General features: G+C 42.0%; 1 protein-coding gene across 1 annotated transcript in view; it reads right to left on the reverse strand.

The window, feature by feature from the left end:
• Window positions 1–249: 249 nt before the first annotated feature.
• celsr2 (cadherin, EGF LAG seven-pass G-type receptor 2) overlaps window positions 250–20506 on the reverse strand; it is a 41597-nt gene continuing 21340 nt past the window's right edge. Inside the window, exons 3-32 of the mRNA XM_051094434.1 lie at window positions 16208–16430; window positions 14464–14579; window positions 14274–14362; window positions 11354–11511; window positions 11115–11278; window positions 10655–10780; window positions 10406–10572; window positions 9885–10058; window positions 9650–9763; window positions 8740–8914; window positions 8450–8591; window positions 8247–8367; window positions 7803–7986; window positions 7610–7711; window positions 7358–7452; window positions 7075–7284; window positions 6263–6446; window positions 5667–5985; window positions 5427–5594; window positions 5218–5344; window positions 3421–3621; window positions 3058–3345; window positions 2903–2985; window positions 2689–2815; window positions 2483–2593; window positions 2261–2388; window positions 2094–2174; window positions 1854–2011; window positions 1631–1780; window positions 250–458 (exon numbers count right to left, since the gene is read on the reverse strand). Of these exons, the coding sequence (XP_050950391.1) occupies window positions 250–458; window positions 1631–1780; window positions 1854–2011; window positions 2094–2174; window positions 2261–2388; window positions 2483–2593; window positions 2689–2815; window positions 2903–2985; window positions 3058–3345; window positions 3421–3621; window positions 5218–5344; window positions 5427–5594; window positions 5667–5985; window positions 6263–6446; window positions 7075–7284; window positions 7358–7452; window positions 7610–7711; window positions 7803–7986; window positions 8247–8367; window positions 8450–8591; window positions 8740–8914; window positions 9650–9763; window positions 9885–10058; window positions 10406–10572; window positions 10655–10780; window positions 11115–11278; window positions 11354–11511; window positions 14274–14362; window positions 14464–14579; window positions 16208–16430 (4694 nt within the window). The remainder of the gene's footprint in view (window positions 459–1630; window positions 1781–1853; window positions 2012–2093; window positions 2175–2260; window positions 2389–2482; window positions 2594–2688; window positions 2816–2902; window positions 2986–3057; window positions 3346–3420; window positions 3622–5217; window positions 5345–5426; window positions 5595–5666; window positions 5986–6262; window positions 6447–7074; window positions 7285–7357; window positions 7453–7609; window positions 7712–7802; window positions 7987–8246; window positions 8368–8449; window positions 8592–8739; window positions 8915–9649; window positions 9764–9884; window positions 10059–10405; window positions 10573–10654; window positions 10781–11114; window positions 11279–11353; window positions 11512–14273; window positions 14363–14463; window positions 14580–16207; window positions 16431–20506) is intronic.

The raw sequence follows: 20506 nt of genomic DNA on the forward strand, positions 1-20506 counted from the left end.
ATAGTTGGATATATACTTATCCATATATATACAGTACACTGATGTAAAACATACTATGTAGCAAGTCTCAACTGCTTGAGTTTATATATATATATATATATATATATATATATATATATATATATATATATATTATATAAACTCATTATTATATAATAATCACAATATATACTAATCATTATATAAACTTAAAAATAACATTGATTTTCCAATAGAAATTTGACAGTAACGTCAGCGGACGTGATTCACTTACTCAGATTCGGACGAGTCGTTGTCGAGCATTTTCGTCAGTCCGCTCGTGGACGCCCCATTAAGATGTCCCAGCCTAGCCCCGCCCCCTCTGCCCTCGTTGGAGGAGGGGCCCCGTGAGGAGGCGGAGTCTCCAGAGAGCTGGTTGTGTATGCGGTTGATGGCGTTTCTCTCGGCGATGGGCGACAGCTGCTTCTTCTTGAGGATTCCTGTGCAGTACCATCACATGTTAACATTTATCACACTTACACTGGCCAGCAGCACTTACAACTAGTCATAGTTATAGTCACAATTAGTTATTGGTGTAGTTACAATTATATCAGTATCACTTAGCTATTAGGTATCAGTATTTCTACAATTATAGTTATTGTAGTTATAAGTATAATTATAGTTATCTGTATAGTTATCATTATAGTTAACGTCATTGGTGTGCTTATCATAGTTATTGGTATAGTTATAGTTATAGTTTGTTATCGGTACAGTTATTATAGTTATCGGTATAGTTATCAGAGTTATCAGTTACTGGTATAGTTATTGATATAGTTATTGGTATAGTTAATAGTTATTACAGTTATCATAGTTATTGGTATAGTTATCATAGTGGTATAGTTATAGTTATCGGTACAGTTATTGTAGTTATCAATATAGTTAGCAGAATTATAGTTATTGGTCCAGCTATCATAGTTATTGGTATAGTTATCGATGTAGTTATAGTTACTGGTATAGTTATCATAGTGGTATAGTTATAGTTATAATTAACATAGATATCGGTATAGTTATCAGAGTTATCATAATTATTGGTAGTTATCGTGTAGTTATAACTATTATAGGTATCATAGTTATTGGCATAGTTATCATAGTGGTATAGTTATAGTTATCAGCACGGTTATTGTAGTTATTGGTATAGTTATCAGAGTTATAGTTATCGGTACATTTATCATATTGGTATAGTTACTGATGTAGTTATAGTTATTATAGTTATCATAGTTATCTGTATAGTTATCATAGTGGTATAGTTATAGTTATCGGTACAGTTATTGTAGTTATCAGTACAGTTATCAGAGTTATAGTTATTGGTATAGTTATGGATACAATTATTGTAGTTATTGGTATAGTTATCAGAGTTATAGTTATCTGTATAGTTATCATAGTTATTGGTACAGTTATCAATGTAGTTATAGTTATTATAGTTATCGGTATAGTTATCATAGTGATATAGTTATAGTTATCGGTACAGTTATAGTCATGGTAGTTAATGGTATAGTTATAGTTACCATAGTTTATGGTATAGTTATCATAGTTATCAGTATGGTTATAGTAATTCGAGTTATTGGTATAGTTATAGTTATAATTATAGTTATTTTAGTTTGCTCGTTCAGACCTTTGTGCGGCTGTGTGCTGGTGTTTGGTAAACTGGGCAGCAGCAGCAGCAGGTTTTCCATCCCATGATCCTCTGCTCTGTCCTCAGGTTTGGACAGCGTCTGCACCTTAAGACGCTCGTCTGCTGCTCCTGTCTCACCCTCCCATGCGTCTAACAGACAGAGAGAGACACGTCAGACGCATGCTAACAGAAGTGCAGAGTTGCGTGAATCGTGATGTCGTACCGTGAGGTTTGTTGGAGCCGCTGGTGGCCAGATTCTCCCAGCATTCCTCCTGCGGGAACTCGCCCTCGTCTTCCTCGCTGTCGGACGAGTGCGTGGACGCGTACGAGCCGCTCTGATCGTCCTCCAGCTCCGAGAGATCGCTGTCAGAGTCTGAGTCGTGATCTACACACACATGCGTGGAGGTTAAACTGAGCTCACTGTGAGACATACATACACGTGTGTGTGTGTGTGTGTGTGTGTGTATCTGCTCTTTGCTCTTTGTCTTTGAACAGTGTGTTGTGTTCACTCAGACTCAGGTGACTGCTGTTTAGCTCGTCTCCTCTGAAACAAAACCAAACAAAACGACACTTCATGAGCTTTATCAGCCGTTTGTGTCTTTTTTTCCTGGTAAAATATCTAGTGTGTACCGGAGGCTGAAGGGCATGTAGTTCTGATGGGTTTTGCTGCTCTGGGTTCCGTTCAGAGACACACTCGACTCGGCGAACGGCAGATGGTACAGACGCCCATCCACAAAATTACTGTTACAGATAAACGCCTGACGGACAGATGAAGAGACGGAGGAATTAGCATTTGGAAAAAACACTGAACAAAATAAAAACAATATAACAGAAGTTTGCAAAAGAACTCACGGACGGTTTGGATTTGATCATGTGATCGGGTCGTTTCTTGCTGCAGCAGTAGCGCATGGCGTCTCTCGCTTCTTTATTAAACACCACACGGAAGAAGAAAATAAACGGCCCCTGAAACAAACACATATGTGATCACATCAGATCATGAGTGACAGGCGCTGCGTTGGGCTGATGGGGTGTTTCTGCTCTGCCTGATGCCTGAATACCTGAACGCAGCAGAATCCGGCGAACAGATAGTGGAAGAGAATCATGTCGCTGTTGACCGACAGCAGCGCCAGCAGACACGTCACCGTCACCAGGAACAACACGGCACACGCCGTCCGCAGACCCGCCCTGCACACACACACACACACACACACATGTGCTTTAGCAAACACACTACAAACACACATTTAAGGATTCAGTGTGTAGGAGACTCACGCCGGCACGTCTCTCTTCTCACAGCTCTTCTGCTTGAGTGAACATGACGCTTTCGACGCCATGATGTACAGGAACACGTTCATCTGAGAGAGAAACAGATGTTTTTATACTCAGAACACACTAGCGGGAGTGCGCAGATGCACATAAATACTCACCGACACCACAAACGCAATGGGACCCGCGAAACTCCATATGAGGGTGTCGTAGAGCGAGAGCCAGCAGAAGTCCGGGTTCCCGTAGCCCTCGGGATCCAGTCCCACCGCCAGACCCGTGATGAAGGCCGGGACGCCCCACCCGATCAGATAGTAGAACCTCATGGGGCCGTAGTTGATGTCGCGCAGCTCGCTCAGCATGCGGTAGACGTGCAGACCCTCCAGGAAGAGCCAGGAGAACACGCACAGCCAGAAGAAGTGCAGCAGGATGGCCATCACCGTACACAGGAACTGCAGGGAAACAAATGAACGTCACGCACCATTCCGTACACTCACTCTCACTGATAGACAGGAAGTGGGTGTTACCGGGTTATCCGCCTGACTGATGCCCAGGATGAAGATGAGGTGCGCGATGAAGAGCGCGGACGCGCCGTTTTTGACGATGCTGGTCTTGTTGCTGCTCGCGGCACGCAGACAGGTGAGGAAGACGATGGTGAGGAAGAGGAAGCCCAGAGTCACACCCACCGAACTCCACGTGATCAGCTTCACCGGCAGGATCTCTCCGTTCTGAAGGACAAACACACGCGTATTTAAGACTCAAGTGTACTCAAGGTTGCCAAGTCCACGGTTCTATCGCAGAATTGGGTACTTTGGAAAAAGACTAGAGCAGGAAGTACCTGAAACATCAACAGGAAGTACCTTGTTTGACAAAGTGATTGGCTGTTGCTAGGATGATGCTAAGTGGTTGTTAAGCAGGATTTTCTGGGTGGTTGCTAGGGCATTGCTGTGTGGTTGCTAAATAGTCGCTAGGGTGTTTTCTTTGTGGTTCCTAGGGTGTTGCTAGGTAGTTGGTAGGGTTTTCTGAGTGATTACTGGGTTGTTGGTAGGGTGTTGCTGAGTGGTTGCTTAAAAGTTACTAGGGTGTTCAGAGTGGCTGCTAAGACGTTGCTATGTGGTTGCTAGGGTGTTGCTATGCAGTTGCTAGGGTGTTCTGGATAATTTCTAGTGTGTTGCTATGCATTGATACGTTTTTTTCTTTGGTGTTCTGAGTGCTTGATGGCAGCTGGCAGAGATATCTTGGTGGTTGCTAGGGAATTGCTTTTTGGTTACTAGGCAGTTGTTAGGGTTTTTGGGAGAAGTTGCTATGACATTGTTCTGGGGCTGCCACGGTGTTCTGGATTATTTCTAGGGTGCTGCTATGTGGTTGATAAGCAGTTACTGAGATTTTCTTAGTGGTTGTTGGCACTTTTTCCTGAGCAGTTACTAGAACATTGCTATGTGGTTTCTAGGGTGTTGCTAGGGTGATCTGGATTATTTATAGTTTGTTACTATGTGTTGATAAGCAGTTTCTTTGGTGTTCTCAGTGGTTGATGGCAGCTGGCAGAGTTTTCTGGGTGGTTGCTAGGGAATTGCTATGTGGTTACTAGGCAGTTGCTAGGCAGTTGTTAAGATGTTTTGGAAGGTTTCTAGGGTGTCGCTATGCATTGGTAAGCAGGTTTTTTGGAGTTCCTGTGGGTTAACGCCAGCTGGCAGAGCTTTCTTGGTCGTTCCTAGAGAATTGCTGTGTGGTTACAAGGTAGTTGCTAGGGTTTCCCAAGGGGCAACTAGGGTACTGGTACATGGTTGCTAAGCAGTTGATAGGGTGTTCTGAATGATTACTAGGGTGGTTAATAAGCAGTTGCTACAGTGTTCTCAGTGGTTGTTGGCAGAGTTTTCTGGGTGGTTGTTAGGGCATTACTATGTGGTTGTAAGGCAGAAGCTAGGGTGTTCTAGGTGGTTGTTAGGGTGTTACTAGGCAGGATTTTCTGAGTGATTGCTAGAGTGTTTCTATGTGTTCTTGATTATTGCTAAGGCACTGATGTGTGATTGATAACCAGTTGCTAGGGTGGTTTCAGTGTTTGATGGCAGTTGCTGTGGTTTTCTGGGTGGTTGCTAGGGCATCACCATGTGCTTGATAAGCAGATAAGCTAGGGTGTTCTGGGTGATTACTAGGGTTTGGCTAAACTGTTGGTAGAGTTTTCAGTGGTTTCTAGTTAGTATATAGGTGTTAAATGTGGTTGTTAGGGTGTTGCTAGGACCACAATGTATCAGTGTACTCCCCCCAGTTAACAGGAACCAAATAGTTGTGATCAGGTTAGTGCAGGTTAGGTTGAGTTGAGTCACCTCTCGGCGTGAGATGTCCATGAGCACAGCGAAGCTGGTCATGTGGTAGCACTGGCAGCTGATGTGTGTGCTGTTCCTGAAGACCACCTCACAACCCTTCGAAGACCAGCCGCCCGGACCGCCAGCACTGCACACACAACACAGCACACACTTAAAAAACACCTCGTCATATTAACACACTATATACACACTCATGAGTGTATACTCACATTATGGAGTGGTTCCAGAACACACAGATGGGTTTAGAGCGCTCCTCAGTGGTCACCAGGCGGAACTGCACCGTGATGGGTTTATCCAGCGTGTGCTGCAGCAGCTCCTCGTTATCATGAACCGTTATACTGACCACTGGAGTGTTGATGACCGGACGCTTGGGAACCCTGGACACACACACACAGCGTTAGATTATGTTGACATCTCATCTGGTCTAGTCTGGTCTCGTCTGGTCTCACCTGAGGCTCCTCTTGTCGGTGTCGTATCGCTCCGGCAGCAGTGCTGCTAGACTGTGGAAGATGATGACGCTGGCAATGGCGTCCTGCTCACGCTCGTCCGGGTGCCGTTTCTTCCGACTGGCCGTGTGGTTTCCGCCGGACTCCGCGATTGGCTCGCTGTGGTGCCGCTGACCTTTGCCTTCGGGGGCGGGGATGAAGACGGAGTCGGGAAGAGTGACGGCCGTCTCCAGGTCGAGTGGGCGTGGCCCGCGCAGAGACTCATAACGCGGCAGTTTAGCGCCGGCGAAATTCATCTTCTCCAAGCGATCGATGGAGATGACTGGAATGATACAGACAAAAAAAAAAACGCTGAAAAAAACAAAATACTTCATAATCACATTGACTGATGTTGATCTGGCGTAAAGGCCATTACTTTTTACCATTTTTAACTTTGCCAGTCTGAAACTCAAACATCCTACTGGATTTACTTAGCCAATCAGAAATGCTTTTGGCCTGTCAATCATCTTGATGTCTTTGGAAGGTGGTGTTTTGCAGAGGGCGGGGTTTTGGTTGGAGGGTGTGTGCATATCAATCAATAAATGAATGAAATAACAGACCGATGTTGGGCGTGACGATGGTGAAGGGGCTCAGGTAGGTCTTCCTCATGTTCTGCGCGAGCGTGTTCGTATATTCCTCAAACTGTCGCAGGAGCGTGGCCGTCCCGCCGTCCGTCTGCTGGATGAGTTCCCAATGTCCGCGCGTGTCCGCCGACAGGATAGCGCTGCCCACGTGCATCAGGTGCTGCGACAGCGACCAATCACAAAGTAAAAATGTGGTAACTAATTCATAACTATTTCGTTACTTTTAAAAATGCATCTAGTATTCCTAATAAATATAACAAAAATTGTTATTTCCTGTAAATTTGGTGTGAAAGTTCAAATCAATTCTATGAATATTCCCATTTTATAAATAGTTGCATCACTACTTTTATTACGTAACTACTTAAAAATGTTACTTTTAAAATGCAAACTACTATTTTTAATAAAAATAACTAGGTGTGTTATTTTGTGTGTTATTAAACAGAAGTAACTGAAATATTGAAAATTTTGTAAATAACATATTAATATAGAAATTATAATTTCTTTCCTCAAGAAAAATGCACAACATTCGTTAATTGTAGCGTTTCAGTGTTAAAACTGCACACTCAGTTTGGCGCCATTAGCTTTGTGGTTAGCGCATGTACATATAGCGAGTCCCGGCTCGTGGACCTTTCCCGATCCTACCCCCTTGTCTCTCTCCCACTTCGCTTCCTGTCCATCTACACTGTCCTATCCAAATAAAGGCATATAAATGGCAAAAATAAATCTTAAAAAAAAAAAATTGTGCAACATGCGTTTTGTGTGTTAGCGATGCAGCCGCACACGCGTACCTCATTGAACAGGACGTCCTGTGTGGCGGTGAGGTTAAAGCCCTGTTGGCTGCTCTCGTGCTGCAGTATTGCACGCGTCAGGTGATACGCGATCTTCACGTCGCTGCCGTAGAACTGTCTCGTGTCCTTCGTAGCGTTACTCAGCAACGCCGCCGTCTGCTGGACGTTACCGGAGTCCATCAAAGACGTGTTGCGCGCCAAACGCTCCGACTGCGGACATGAAAACACGGGTGAGGATGTGTCGATCACATGTTAATGTGAGAGGTCAATGAGAGATTCTTACCAGTGTCTTAAGTTTACTGAAGCTCACAGATGTGCAGTTGAAGAGGTTCGGCGACAGCCAGCCCTTGTGCTCGTCGCAGTGACGAATCGCAGTTCCTGCGCAATAGAACGCAAAGTTTAGAATTAAATAACAAACTACATCAAAAATACATCAAATTTTCAGTTCCTGCACACAAATATAATGCCAAAATATTGTATAAATGTTAAAATTTCAGAATCACGTTATGAATGTGAAATGACGTTTGATTCGTACCGATGGATCCTTTCGGACACGAGACGGCCGCCGGTAAACCGAACTTGGTTCGCGGCCACCAGATTCCCGCTTCGATGGCCTGCGGACAGCTGTCGTAGATCACTGAACACACGCAAACACAGATACACATGTTACTGAGGGATTGTGGGACACGTATGTCAGCATGATGAGTGCGTGTGTTTGAAAGTCTGACCTTCACAGCCGCTGGACGAGACCTCAGCGAACGGGTTATCACAGCGGTCACACTGACGACCGATGACGCCCGGCTTACACGGACACTGACCGCTGTCCCGGTCACACGCGCGCGAGAACGAGCCCACCGCGTAACAGTCGCACAGCAGACACGCCGCGCTCGACACAGGCCGGTAGTGATTGTCCTGACGAGAGAAACACACACAGTAAATGTTCAACTGCATTCTGGAGTGAGTTGATGACAAACTTTTGAATGTTTGAGAATTCAAAAATATAAAATTAAATGTGCATAATAACAACAAAGTTACAATTTATTAAACAATACAACAACAATGTAATAAAATTATACAATTGAATAGAAAAACACAAATATAAACAACTGATTTAATAAACATTTTCTAAACTAAAAACAGTACTTAAAGACAGTAATAAAGTTTGATCATACCTTGCAGCGACACGCGCCGCTGGTCTTGTTACAGTCGGCGTCGAATCCTTTAGCCGTGTCACAGTTACACGGACCACATGACTTATCGCCCCACCATCCGCGTGGACACGGCAGATCCGTCCTGGACACAAACGCACACTCACGTTAGCACACACATCGTTACAGCACCATGAATCTCTCTGCGCGTAAGGAAACATTTGTACTTTTTCTCGCAGTACTGGCCGAAGTAGCTGCTGGGACAGTTACACGTGTATCCGTGGGCGGAGCTTGACTTCCTGCTGCATGCTGATTGGTGCTCGCAGGGGTTCAGAGCGCAGGCGTCGCTGCAGTTGTTGCCGTAGTAACCTGTTATCATGTGTAAACAATACAAGAAGACAACAAAATGCTAAATAAGTAACTGAAATAGTATAACTAACTACAATTCAAATCAAAACTGAAAATATAAAAACGCAAACTCAATGTAGATGTGATTAAGTGCTGTAATCAGACTGACCGGTGTGGCATCTGCATGAATGTGCGTCCCAGTCGTCGCTGCAGTCGCTGTGAGCGGGACACGAGTTCGACACGCAGGGGTTCGGCAGGCTGCAGCCCGAGTCCACGTTTACTACGTGAGCCTGATGCATGCTGGGAAACACGGGAGCCGAGGTGGATTCTCCCAGACGCAAACCCTGCGTACAATCACATGAGAGTGAGTATGATTGTGATGAATATGTGTGATTGTGGTTATTGTGTGCGTGATTGTTATAATCATGTGTGATTGTGATAACGTGACTGTGATCACTTGTGTGTGTGTGTGTGTGTGTGAGATTGTGATCACTTGTGATCATGTGTGACTGATTATGTGTGTATAAAATTGTGATTGTGATCATGTGTGTCTGAGATAGTGATCATGTGGATGTGTGTGACTGATCACATGTGATTGTAATCATGCATGTCTGCGTGTGTGTCTGTGTGTTTGATTGTGGTCACATGTGATTGTGTTGATGTGTGATAGTGATCACATGTGATTGTGATCATGATTGTGATCATGTGCGTGTGTGTGATTGTGATCACATGTGACTGTGTTAATGTGATTGTGGTAATCACATGATTGTGTGTGTGATTGTGATCATGTGTATAAGATGGTGATTGTGGGTGTTTGTGATTGTGATCATGTATGACTGTGATTGTGTGTGTGTGTGTGTGATTGTGATCACGTGATTGTTATCATGTATGACTGTGATTACATGTGTATAAAATTGTGATTGTGGGTGTTTGTGATTGTGATCGTGTGTTTGTGATCACGTACGTCTGAGATTGTGATCATGTGGGGGGGGGTGATTGATTGTGATCACGTGATTGTGTTCATGTGTGATTGTGTAAGTGTGTGTGTGTGTGTGTGTGTGTGTGATTGTGACGTTCACCTGAACACATCCTCTGAATCCACTGATGACATTATTCTTTCCGTCTGTGATTCCGCCGACACTCACAGTCTTCAGTTTAACACCCTTCAGTTTAGAGTCCAGATCCATAGACGACTACACACACACACACACACACATTATATTCATAAATACATTCAAGTGAAAAATCTTTACAAAACATTCTACTATTATTAAGCAATAATAAATATTTAAATATTATAAGATCACGTCTGACCGTGTACAGGCCGTGATCGAGGGTCAGCGCCGCCGTTATGCTGCCAGTCGCGGGGCCTCTGAGCTCCAACATCACGTGATGCCATTGGCCGTCGCACACTGTGACATCATCAACACGAGACACGGTGGAGTCCTCGCCGCGCTGGACTGACGTCAACACGTAACCCTCCCTCAGCTGACAAACACACAAGTGTTACGATCACACTCATTCTTCAGATAAACACACATGACATCATCCTGCCTGTTCAAAATCTGCCTGTTAATCTCAGGTTTAGTGTGTTGTCATATCGCACACAGCCAGCAGGTGGAGCTGTAGACACATAAATAAAACAGGCAGTGCACCTGCTGCTGAAGCTGCTCAACCGTGTGTTTACTGTCTGTCTGTGTGTTTGGACCCCACTAACCATATTTTTAGAAGTGAATTAAAGCTGACAAAAGCTCAGTTTAGTGGGTCCTCACTGATAAAAAAAGTATAAATAAATATACTTTTATATATACACGAGTATAAATAATTAACTGCACCTGTATGGTGAGGTTGTGTTGTTGCGCTGAACTGATGTGTATCAGTGTCGCCGTTGGCTGCCGTGTGCGGAACATGAACTCCAGGTGCCACGGAACCGTTACCACGACAGCCAGATCCCGCCACGACAACAAACCATTACCCTGGAAACGCAGCGCGTTGGGCATCGCTGCAGAAAGACGGACAGACAGGAGTCATTACTGACCAATCTCGTCGTTAACAGAGGGGCAGTTCACGTGACGCTCGCTCACCTTTCTCGCAGTTTCGACCTCCGAATCCCAACGGACAGTCGCATCGGAACGAACCCCACAGGTTCACACAGCTGCCGCCGTTCAGACACGGGTTAGTGCTGCAGAAATGACGCTTTGCAGAGCATCCTGGGAAAACACATTGTACACTGTAATCAAAGCAACTTTACAGTATTAAACAGAACAACAGTGTGTTGAAGGAAACTGGGCAAATCGTAAAGAAATATAGAGCTGAGTATCATCAGCGTTACAATGAAAGCTAACACCATGTTTTCTGATGATAGCTCCAAAAGTAACATATAAAGCGTAAAAAGCAACGGTCCTAGTACTGAGCCTTGTGGTACTCCATACTGCACTTGTGATTGATGACACCTCTTCATTCACTGCTACAAATTGATTGTGGTCAGAAAAGTGTGATCTGAACCTAGTCTATTCAAAAGAATGTTCCAGTAGCACTAATCACCAGCTAGCGTTCCATTATTAGCGATGAATCCAGCCATGTCGATGTGGCGCTGGTCGATGCGCAGGTCCTTCATGCAGCCGACAAACTGCCGGTTCCGGACGGGAAACTCCTCGGGAAGTTTCGGAACGCCGCCCAGCAGCAGCGGCCCCGTCAGATCCAGAGACCTGCCGCGAAACAACGCAACATTACACATTCGTACTTTTACTGCCGATTACCACTCGTTAGATTTGCGCTCTTACTTCTTGGATCCTGATTGGCTGCCCTGGGCGGAGCACGAGTAGTTTCCGATCACGTGACCGAAGCGCAGCGCCACCGACGAGTCGCAGTCGTCCACCGTCACCACGACGACCTTCTGATCGGACGGGCCCTGAGGGAGACCGGCGCGGTTCAGGACAGGCTGAAAGAGACGGATGATCAGAGGACAGCTGCATCAAACACAACCAGAAATACATCACAGACAGACAGGGACGAGCTTCAGCTTTATGTCTGGTGTATTTTTATCTGTCTGGTGTCTTGTGGATATTGTGTATATTTATATTTATGGATATATTATGTATATTTATAGAAGTTTAGGTGATTATATATATATTGCATAATGCTGATCGCATTTTATCAGTTAGAAATTGGTATAAGTGCACTGAAAAGATGCCATATATATGAAGCACCTCTCCTATGAATGGACCCACTTTAACTTTTCAAAAAAAGATTAGTTTCTTGTAATTTTTTTGTTATTCAAAGTGTCAAGATATGTGGTGTGACCATCTGTCCATAAGTGTTGTTTAGAAAACGTCTTTGAAATTACCCTAAATTTATTCTGATTCATTTTCTGCACTACTTGTCATGATTTCCAAAGTGTTCTGTAATCCTGTATAAAATCACAAAGCATTTGTATTTATATTTCCATCATAATTAACAAACAAACTTTGTCCCAAGATTACCATTTTATGAAATGTCATGTGGTGCGACCATCAAGAAACTACCATTTTGAGACTTTTATGTTGAAATCCATTTAAAGATATGATGTTGCATCATATAGCGATTTGCCAATGACCCGTGGAAGCATCAAGCAGGTTTGTGACTCTCTTTTAAATTTGGAAAAATATAACCTTTTTAACAGCTGCTGTGTAGCACCTCAAAAAACAATGAATATTAAGTTATTTCTACAAGTATTTATTTTTATTAGAAATTTCATAGTGACCTTTTATGGGAAGCTAGCATTTTTTGTTTAAGTGGCCAGTTCTGTGCTTGTAAATTTTGACTGAATTTGAAATGTCATGTGGTGCGGCCACTATAGATATACTATAGATATATAGTGTTTTCCACTATAGATATATGTCCCAGATTGGCAGTTTTTGTGCTTTTATATTCAATTGATGGTTTATATAAATTAAAAACTTTATTTTAGTATCATTTGGAATAGATTTTTATTAAATTTGGGACATTTCAGACGGTTTATATTTAATCTTTGTGCAATATGAAAAAAGCAAAAAAATGTATTAATTTAGAGCATATATTTCAGTTAGGTAATTGTGCATTTAATTTATATATACTTTATATATATATATATATATATATATATATATATATATATATATATATATATATACACACAATTTATATATTTGAAACTGAAAAATACATCATGGTTGCACCACATGACATTTTTTAAGGCTATTGCCAATTCATTGAGATGAAAAAACACTAAAATTTTACATTTTATTATGAATTTATGTGTACACAACATGCTTAATGTTTGAACAGTTGCAAGAGATATTATTTTTTGTATTTTAAAACTGGCGTCGAAAATCCTTACACGTCAATGACCCTTATATATATATATATATATATATATAGGAATATAATCACGGATTGGAAATTGGAATCCAATCCGTGACTAAATTCCAAACTAAAAATTCAAAAATCCCATGTATATAATCCCATGTATAATTCCAATAAATATTTAAAGTCAAATATTAATGTATAAAAATAAATATTTATTATATTTATAAAAAATATCAATGTAAAAAGTATTTATAAATAAAAATAAATATTTAAAAATAACATAATTTGATAAATAATATAAAATAAGACAGCTGTCTAATTAGTAATCTCTGTTGTATTTCTATCGATTCAGACGAGTGAGTTCAAACCGTCATCTGATTCCACTCGAACGAACACGAACAGACACAACGAGCCTCACTTAATGAATGATCTCATCACACAGAGGTCACGACCCCGCTCAGACTGACCCCGCTGCTGCAGGTCACACATGCTGGGAGTTTGAACGAGCCAATCAGAGCAGCACAGGGGCGTGGCTTGAGAGTCGAAATTCTTACTGGTCATAAAGTAATAAAGTAAACCACACACACACAAACAGATGTGATGTGACTGAAATCAGACACCCAGAGGCACAGCTGTTATTGTTGACTAATCCTAAAACTATATCTGAGACCCTAGACCACAAAACCAATCATAAGAGTCCATTTTTTGGTCGAGATACAACTATTTGAAAATCTGCAATCTGAGAGTGGAAAAAAAAAATCAAAATATTGAGAAAATCACCTTTAAAGTTGTCCAAATGAAGTTCTTAGCAATGCATATTACTAATACTAATCAAAAATTAAGTTTTGATATATTTACGGTAAGAGATTTACAAAATATCTTCAGGGAACATGATCTTTACTTAATATCCTAATGATTTTTGGCATAAAAGAAAAATCGATTATTTAAACCCATACAGTGTATTGTTGGCTATTGCTGCAAATATACCCGTGATACTTAAGACTGGTTTTGTGCTCCAGAGTCACATATACTAAAAAATAAGATGAAAACTTCAGAAACTTACACTAGAATTAGCACTAAAATTATTTAAAAGCTCAATTCAGTAGAGATGAATCAAATTCAGTGGCATCATGATGAACAAGCGTTTAGTAGTGAAAGTGACGCCTCTGGTGACCTCTGACCCCTGTGTGTGTGTGTCGTCTTAAAGGAGTCGAGCACAATGCATGAGGTCACACACACACACACACACAAACACACACACAGAAATCTGTCCTACATTTCACTCACGCGAGCCTGCGGCAGCAGATCAGTCACGAGATCTTTGAAAAACACTCCTTGCACGGCTGTGATGTCACAACCTGTGGTCACATGACTCACCTTGTTGTAGTAGTGCACGTGTGCCGTATGCCAGCGCCCGTCGCTCACTCCGCCCGCGACGAAGGGCGACACCGTCGTCTGTGTTTCTCCTGCAGAGGTCAAATCACACACATTCGCTCGTTAGCGGATTCTGGGTCACTGAAGTCATTTTGTTATTTTAGCATTGTCGCAGATTCGCACTCGACTCTACCTGCGGAGAACGTGAGCTGGATCTGCTCGTTAACGATCTCCAGAGCGATGAAGTCGTGCTTCTGGTTGAAGCGTCCGTTATACAGCAGCAGACCGTCAGGCTCTCGAGTCGCAAACCTGCAGGAGAAAAAGCTGATTTTTCAGAGCATTACGAGGCCAGGAATGACAGGAGAGACTTATAATGATGTGTGTGTGTGCGCAAGGACACATCCTTAAGTCCATCATTCACATCAGCAGTCCAAACATGTCTGTGTGGATTAAACTCAGGGTTTCTGCTGTAGTAACATCACTAGATTAAATGTTACGAGGTTGCTAGGCTGTTCACTGTGTATCAGCACTAGTACTAGTGTTTGAGCTCAACATCACTAGCAAACAGTAGTGATGCGCAGCGACTGCAGCAGATCTTCACAGGTATCCGTCTCGCATTTATAAAGTTAAAGTAGGTCAGCGAGCATCAGCAGGAGTGAACACGGCAGCCAAAACAGAGCGAATCAAACAAACGCTCACAAAACGGCAGGAAACTGACGAAAATAAAGCACAGCGCTGTTATTATTACACTGCAGGTGAACAGAAAAGCTAAAAACACGGAGGAGGAGAAACTCCAGCACAAACAGCACCAGATGAACTCCTGATCAAAGCATCTGAAAAACGAATACAATGCAGACGTAATACAGGAAAAAAACTATTATAATTGTTTTATGTTTATTCGTGTTTTGTGACAATTTCATTTAATTGAATATTTTCGCTACCCCAATCAGTACTAAAAAAACAACATTTAATATTAATTAATTAGTATTTTTGAGCTTTAACACAGGTAATACTGCACCAGAAATCACTTAAATATTAAAATCGGCGAGTAAGTGTGTGTGATCTGCGAGCGCCGGTGTATTTGCGGATGTTCGTGTGGTTTTGCCGTGGGGTTTAGTGCTGTTGACCTGGTTACTGAGGAGAATAATCACATCTCCAGAGACGCACACACTCACACACACCCTTCATTTCTCCTTCAGCATCACCCCAACATCCTCCTTTATCTCCTGCACAGTTAATGGGGTCGTTTCATGCGTTTCATTTCTTCCCCGAGCTCCTCTCATCACATTCCTGGTGGTTTCATACACCAAAAATGGCCATAATTGAGTTTCTCGTGATCGCTTTACACCCTCTGTCTGATCCGTGCAATGAAAGACCCTCTGTTTTTGGTACTGCGCTTTTAAGATGTCTAGATGTAAATCATATTTGACTCAAATGTGCACGATCACGTGTTTGGATGTTTTCTGAGAGTTTTGAGTCTTGGAAACTGACAACATGACCCTTTAAACCTTCGGAAAACATCCCTCGAAACTCAAGAATCGGCGCCGAGCAACCCGCGCAGAAAAGCCCTCATCAGTCCCAAACGTCTCCGAGCAAAACACACAGTCTTTACACACGCTAAACAGATTACTGACAGAGCATTCATCAGCAAACAAGCGTGAGAGAAAGAGAGAAAGAAAAGAGCACAGGCAAGACAGAGGAGCATCCGGACAGCGCATCTGTTTTCCCATTCGAGACGGACAGATAAACACGACCTCCGCGACGCGTGGGTATAAAAATATTTGCGCTGAATAATGTTATATAATGCTCAGAGACGAGCGGATAAAGCTCCTGAGACACCGAGCAAACATCCAGAAGAAGGAGCTTCGTTAGATGTTATTGACTCGCTGACTAACGAACAAACACGACTGACGGCTTCATCGGTCACAAATACTCACGACAGCGAGAGCGTGAAGTGGAAGCGCTGACGGAGGCCCTTGAAGGTGATGAAGGTCTGCGGAGGGAAGTTCCTGGAGCTCATGTGGCAGAAGGGCTTCTCGAAGCCTCCGGGCGGACACTCGCACCTGAAGCCGCCCACCAGGAGATTGAGACACGTCCCGCCGTTCTTACACACGCCCTCGGCGCAGCGGCCGGAACGCGAGGAGATCTCGCATCGGTCACCTGCCGGACAGACGGAAAGAGTTCATCAGTTTAGTTTGAACACAGAGACACGCTTTAATGCTCAAATGTTGCTCTTTTACATCTCATTTCATAGAGATCTCAGTTATGTCTCATTGAAGTATCAGCTTCGTCTCAGCTGTTTCTCCTAAAACAGGCTCAAATGAGGCACTAGTCACCATCCAGTGAGAAGTGTTTGAGATCTCTGACTTTTGGGATCTTGAGCAAATCTGAGCACAGTTTGAGACATAGTTGAGATCTCTTCTGAGACTCCAGAGGAGACACATGTGACATTAATGGGCTCTTTTTTTTCCAGGAGAAACATATGAACCCAGAGACTCTACGAATATCAATTCTATCTTCCGGAGAAACAATCGATACATTAAAGAGATTTTGTTTTTGTTTTGGCTGGAGCGTGATGAGATCTCACAGTGCTCACCTGATAGACAAACAAACATTTTTCGGAATCTTGAGCAAATCTGAGCACAGTTTGAGACAAAGTTGAGATTTTACATTTCATTGAAGTATCAGCTTTGTCTCAGATGTTTCTCCTAAAACAGGCCAAAATGAATCATTAGTCATCATTCAGTGAGGAGTGTTTGAAATCTCTGACTTTTGGGATCTTGAGCAAATCTGAGCACAGCTTGAGACATAGTTGAGATCTCTTCTGAGAGTCTACACTGTAAAAAATAAAAAACACAATTTGTTGAGTCAGCTTAAAATAATTTGTTACCCTGCTGCCTTAAAATTTTAAGTTGAGTCAACTAAAATACGTTTATTCAACTTGAAATGTTAAGTTGTACTAAGTAACAGTATAATTTAACATTTCAAGTTGAATAAACTTTTTTGGAGTTGACTGAACTTAAAATTTTAAGGCAGCAGGGTAACAAATTATTTTAAGTTGACTCAACAAATTGTTTTTTACAGTGTAGAGGAGACACATGTGACATTAATAGGCTCTTGTTCTCCGAAGAAAAACCAAGAGAAGCCAAAGACTTTACAAATATCAATTTAATCTCCTGGAGAAACAATTGAGACATTAAAAAGATCTTGTTTGAGATTTTAGCACAGTGACTGGAGCATGACAAGATCTTCCAGCACCCACCTGATGGACAGACACAAACAGATGATCAATCTAGTTTAACGTACAAACATGTTTTATTGCTCAATGTTGCTCTTTTTCATCTCACTTCATTGAGATCTCAGTTACATTTCACTGAAATATCAACTTTGTCTCAGATGTTTCTCCTAAACAGGTACAAATGAATTTGAGATCTTTGACTTTTGATCAAGACTTTGGAATCTTGAACAAATCTGAGCACAGTTTGAGCCAGAGTTGAGATTTTACATTTTATTGAAGTATCAGCTTTGTCTCAGATGTTTCTCCTAAAACAGGCCCAAATGAGTTACTAGCCATCAATCAGTGAGAAGTGTTTGAGATCTCTGGGATCTTGAGCAAATCTGAGCACAGTTTGAGACATAGTTGAGATCTCCTCTGAAACCCTAGAGAAATGAATGGGCTCTTTTTCTCAGGAGAAACACATGAGAGGCCAAAGACTCCACGAATATCGACTTCTTCTCCTGGAGAAACAATCGAGACATTAAAGAGATCTCCTTTGAGACTTTAGCACAGAGACTTTGGGATGTTATACAAATCTGAGCACAGTTTGAGACAAAGCTGAAATCATTTCTGAAGCTCTTGAGGTGACACACATGAGATTAATATGAGAAGAATGTGAGAAGCCAGAGAGTTTACAGATATAAATTTCATCTCCTGGAGAAACAATTGAGACATTAAAGAGATCTCGTTTAAGATGTTTGCACAGTGGCTGGATCGCAATGCGATCTCTCGTTTGAAACACAAACACATTTTATTGCTTGAAGTTGCTCTTTCACATCTCACTTCAAAGAGGTCTCAGTTACATTTCATTAAAATACCAACTTTGTCTCAGATGTTTCTCCGAAAACAGGCCTAAATGAATCACTAGTCATCACCCGTAAGAGCAGAGAGATTATTTGGTGAGAAATGTCTAAGCTCAGATTGAGATCACTGACTTTGAGACTTTGGGAGTAAATCTGAGCACAGTTTGAGACGCTGAGATTTCTTCTAGAACTCTAGAGGAGACACGTGTCAGATTAATGAGCTCTTTTAAACGATATTAAAGAGAGTTCGGTATCACTGTTTTGACGATATTAATTTAGACTTTTTCTCAGGAGAAATATCTCCATAAGATGCTTCAGTTTGATCTCTGTTTCATCCAATTACTTTTAAAGTGCTGAAACATTAAAGAGATTTCACTTGTGATTTTTCTCTCTCATGAATGGAGGTTAAAACACAGAGACGTAGAGTGAAGACGAAGGAAGATGAACGTGAGGAAGACTGTGTGTGTGTGTGTGTGTGTGTGTGTTGCGAAGACAAAGGCGACACTGTTCGACACACAAAAGACGATTCGTCACGCTCATCATAACGGAAACATTTGTGTGCGTGCCAGTCGCTCCATCTTCCTGTTTACACACACACACACACACACACACGCGTATTGGTGGGGTTCCGGCCGGTTCGGCGCGTGATGAAATATTGATGCGGTGTGTGTTGGATTCTCTGCGAAGGTCTTTGATGGGAAACGAGGTCAGAGCTTTAAATACGGGCTCCACATCAAAGAGCTCATCCATATTCATACACACACTCGACGCCATCCTCCGAGAAGTTCAGCGTGAACCTGACAAAACCTCAAGAACCCACAGCCGCGGTCGTTCAGGGTCAGCCTCGTTAAACCCTCGTTAACAGCCATTATCAAGTGACTGATGACCTGACGCTCATGTTTAAGCTCCTTGTTCAATTACAAGCTCAATGACGGAAACCGCCGTCTGTCAAGTGATACCAGCATCTCTGGAAAACTAGTAGAAATGGTTAGTTAAGTTGGCATAAGAAAGCTAACTTACTGAACTGATATTTAAACAACTTCTTATTCTTCTGAGACTAAAATATCCAACTTTATCCAACTCCTCCTAGAGCTTTAACTCTACAAACTCAGCCCAGATCTTCAGATCTATATTCTACACTAGCCAAGACTAGCTACAAGAATCATGCTAGCAACATGCTAGTAACTTCCTAATCATGCTAACATGCTAGCAACATGCTAGTAAGTTGGTAACATGCTAGCAACTTGCTAATCATGTTAAGAACATACTTTTTTTATAATTTATAATCTATCACTAGCCAAGTCTAGTAACCAGAATCATGCTAGCATGTTAGCACTAACTAATCATGCTAGAACAAGCTAACGACATGCTAATCCTGCTAGAAACATGCTAGCAACATGCTAGGAACATGCTAATCATACTAGAAACATGCTAACAACATGCTAATCATGTTAAAACATGTTAACAACATGGTAGTAACATGTTGATCATGTCAGAAACACGCTAGCAACATGCTAGTAACTTGCTAATTATGTTAGTATAATTAGCGTTACTAGCATGTTGCTAGCGTGTTTCTGACATGACCTTCCTAGTCATGCAAGAAACATGCTAGCAACATGTTAATCATGCTAGAAACATGTTAGAAACAAGCTAGTAACTTGCTAATCATGTTAAAACAAGCTAACAACATGCTAATCCTGCTAGAAACATGTTAGCAACATCTTAGTAACTTGCTAATCATGCTATAAACATACCAGCAACATGCTAGCAACATGTTAATCATTTCTAATCTATCACTATCTAAGCCTAGCAACTAGAATCATGCTAGCATGCTAGCACTAACATGATAGCAACATTCTAATAAATTGCTAATCATGCTAGAGACATGCTAACAACATTTTAATCATGCTAGCAACATGCTAGTGACTTGTTAATCATTTTAAAACATGTTAACAACATGCTAACCATGTTAAAAACATGATAGCAACATGTTAGTAACTTGCTAATCATGCCAGAAACATGCCAGAAACACGTTAGTAACATGCTAATCATGCTAGAAACATGCTAACAACATGTTAATCATGTTAAGACATGCTAACAACATGGTAGTAACATGTTAATCATGTTAGAAACATGCTAGCAACATGCTAGTAACT

Source organism: Labeo rohita, chromosome 22 (genome assembly GCF_022985175.1).
Source record: "Labeo rohita strain BAU-BD-2019 chromosome 22, IGBB_LRoh.1.0, whole genome shotgun sequence".
NCBI lineage: Eukaryota > Metazoa > Chordata > Actinopteri > Cypriniformes > Cyprinidae > Labeo > Labeo rohita.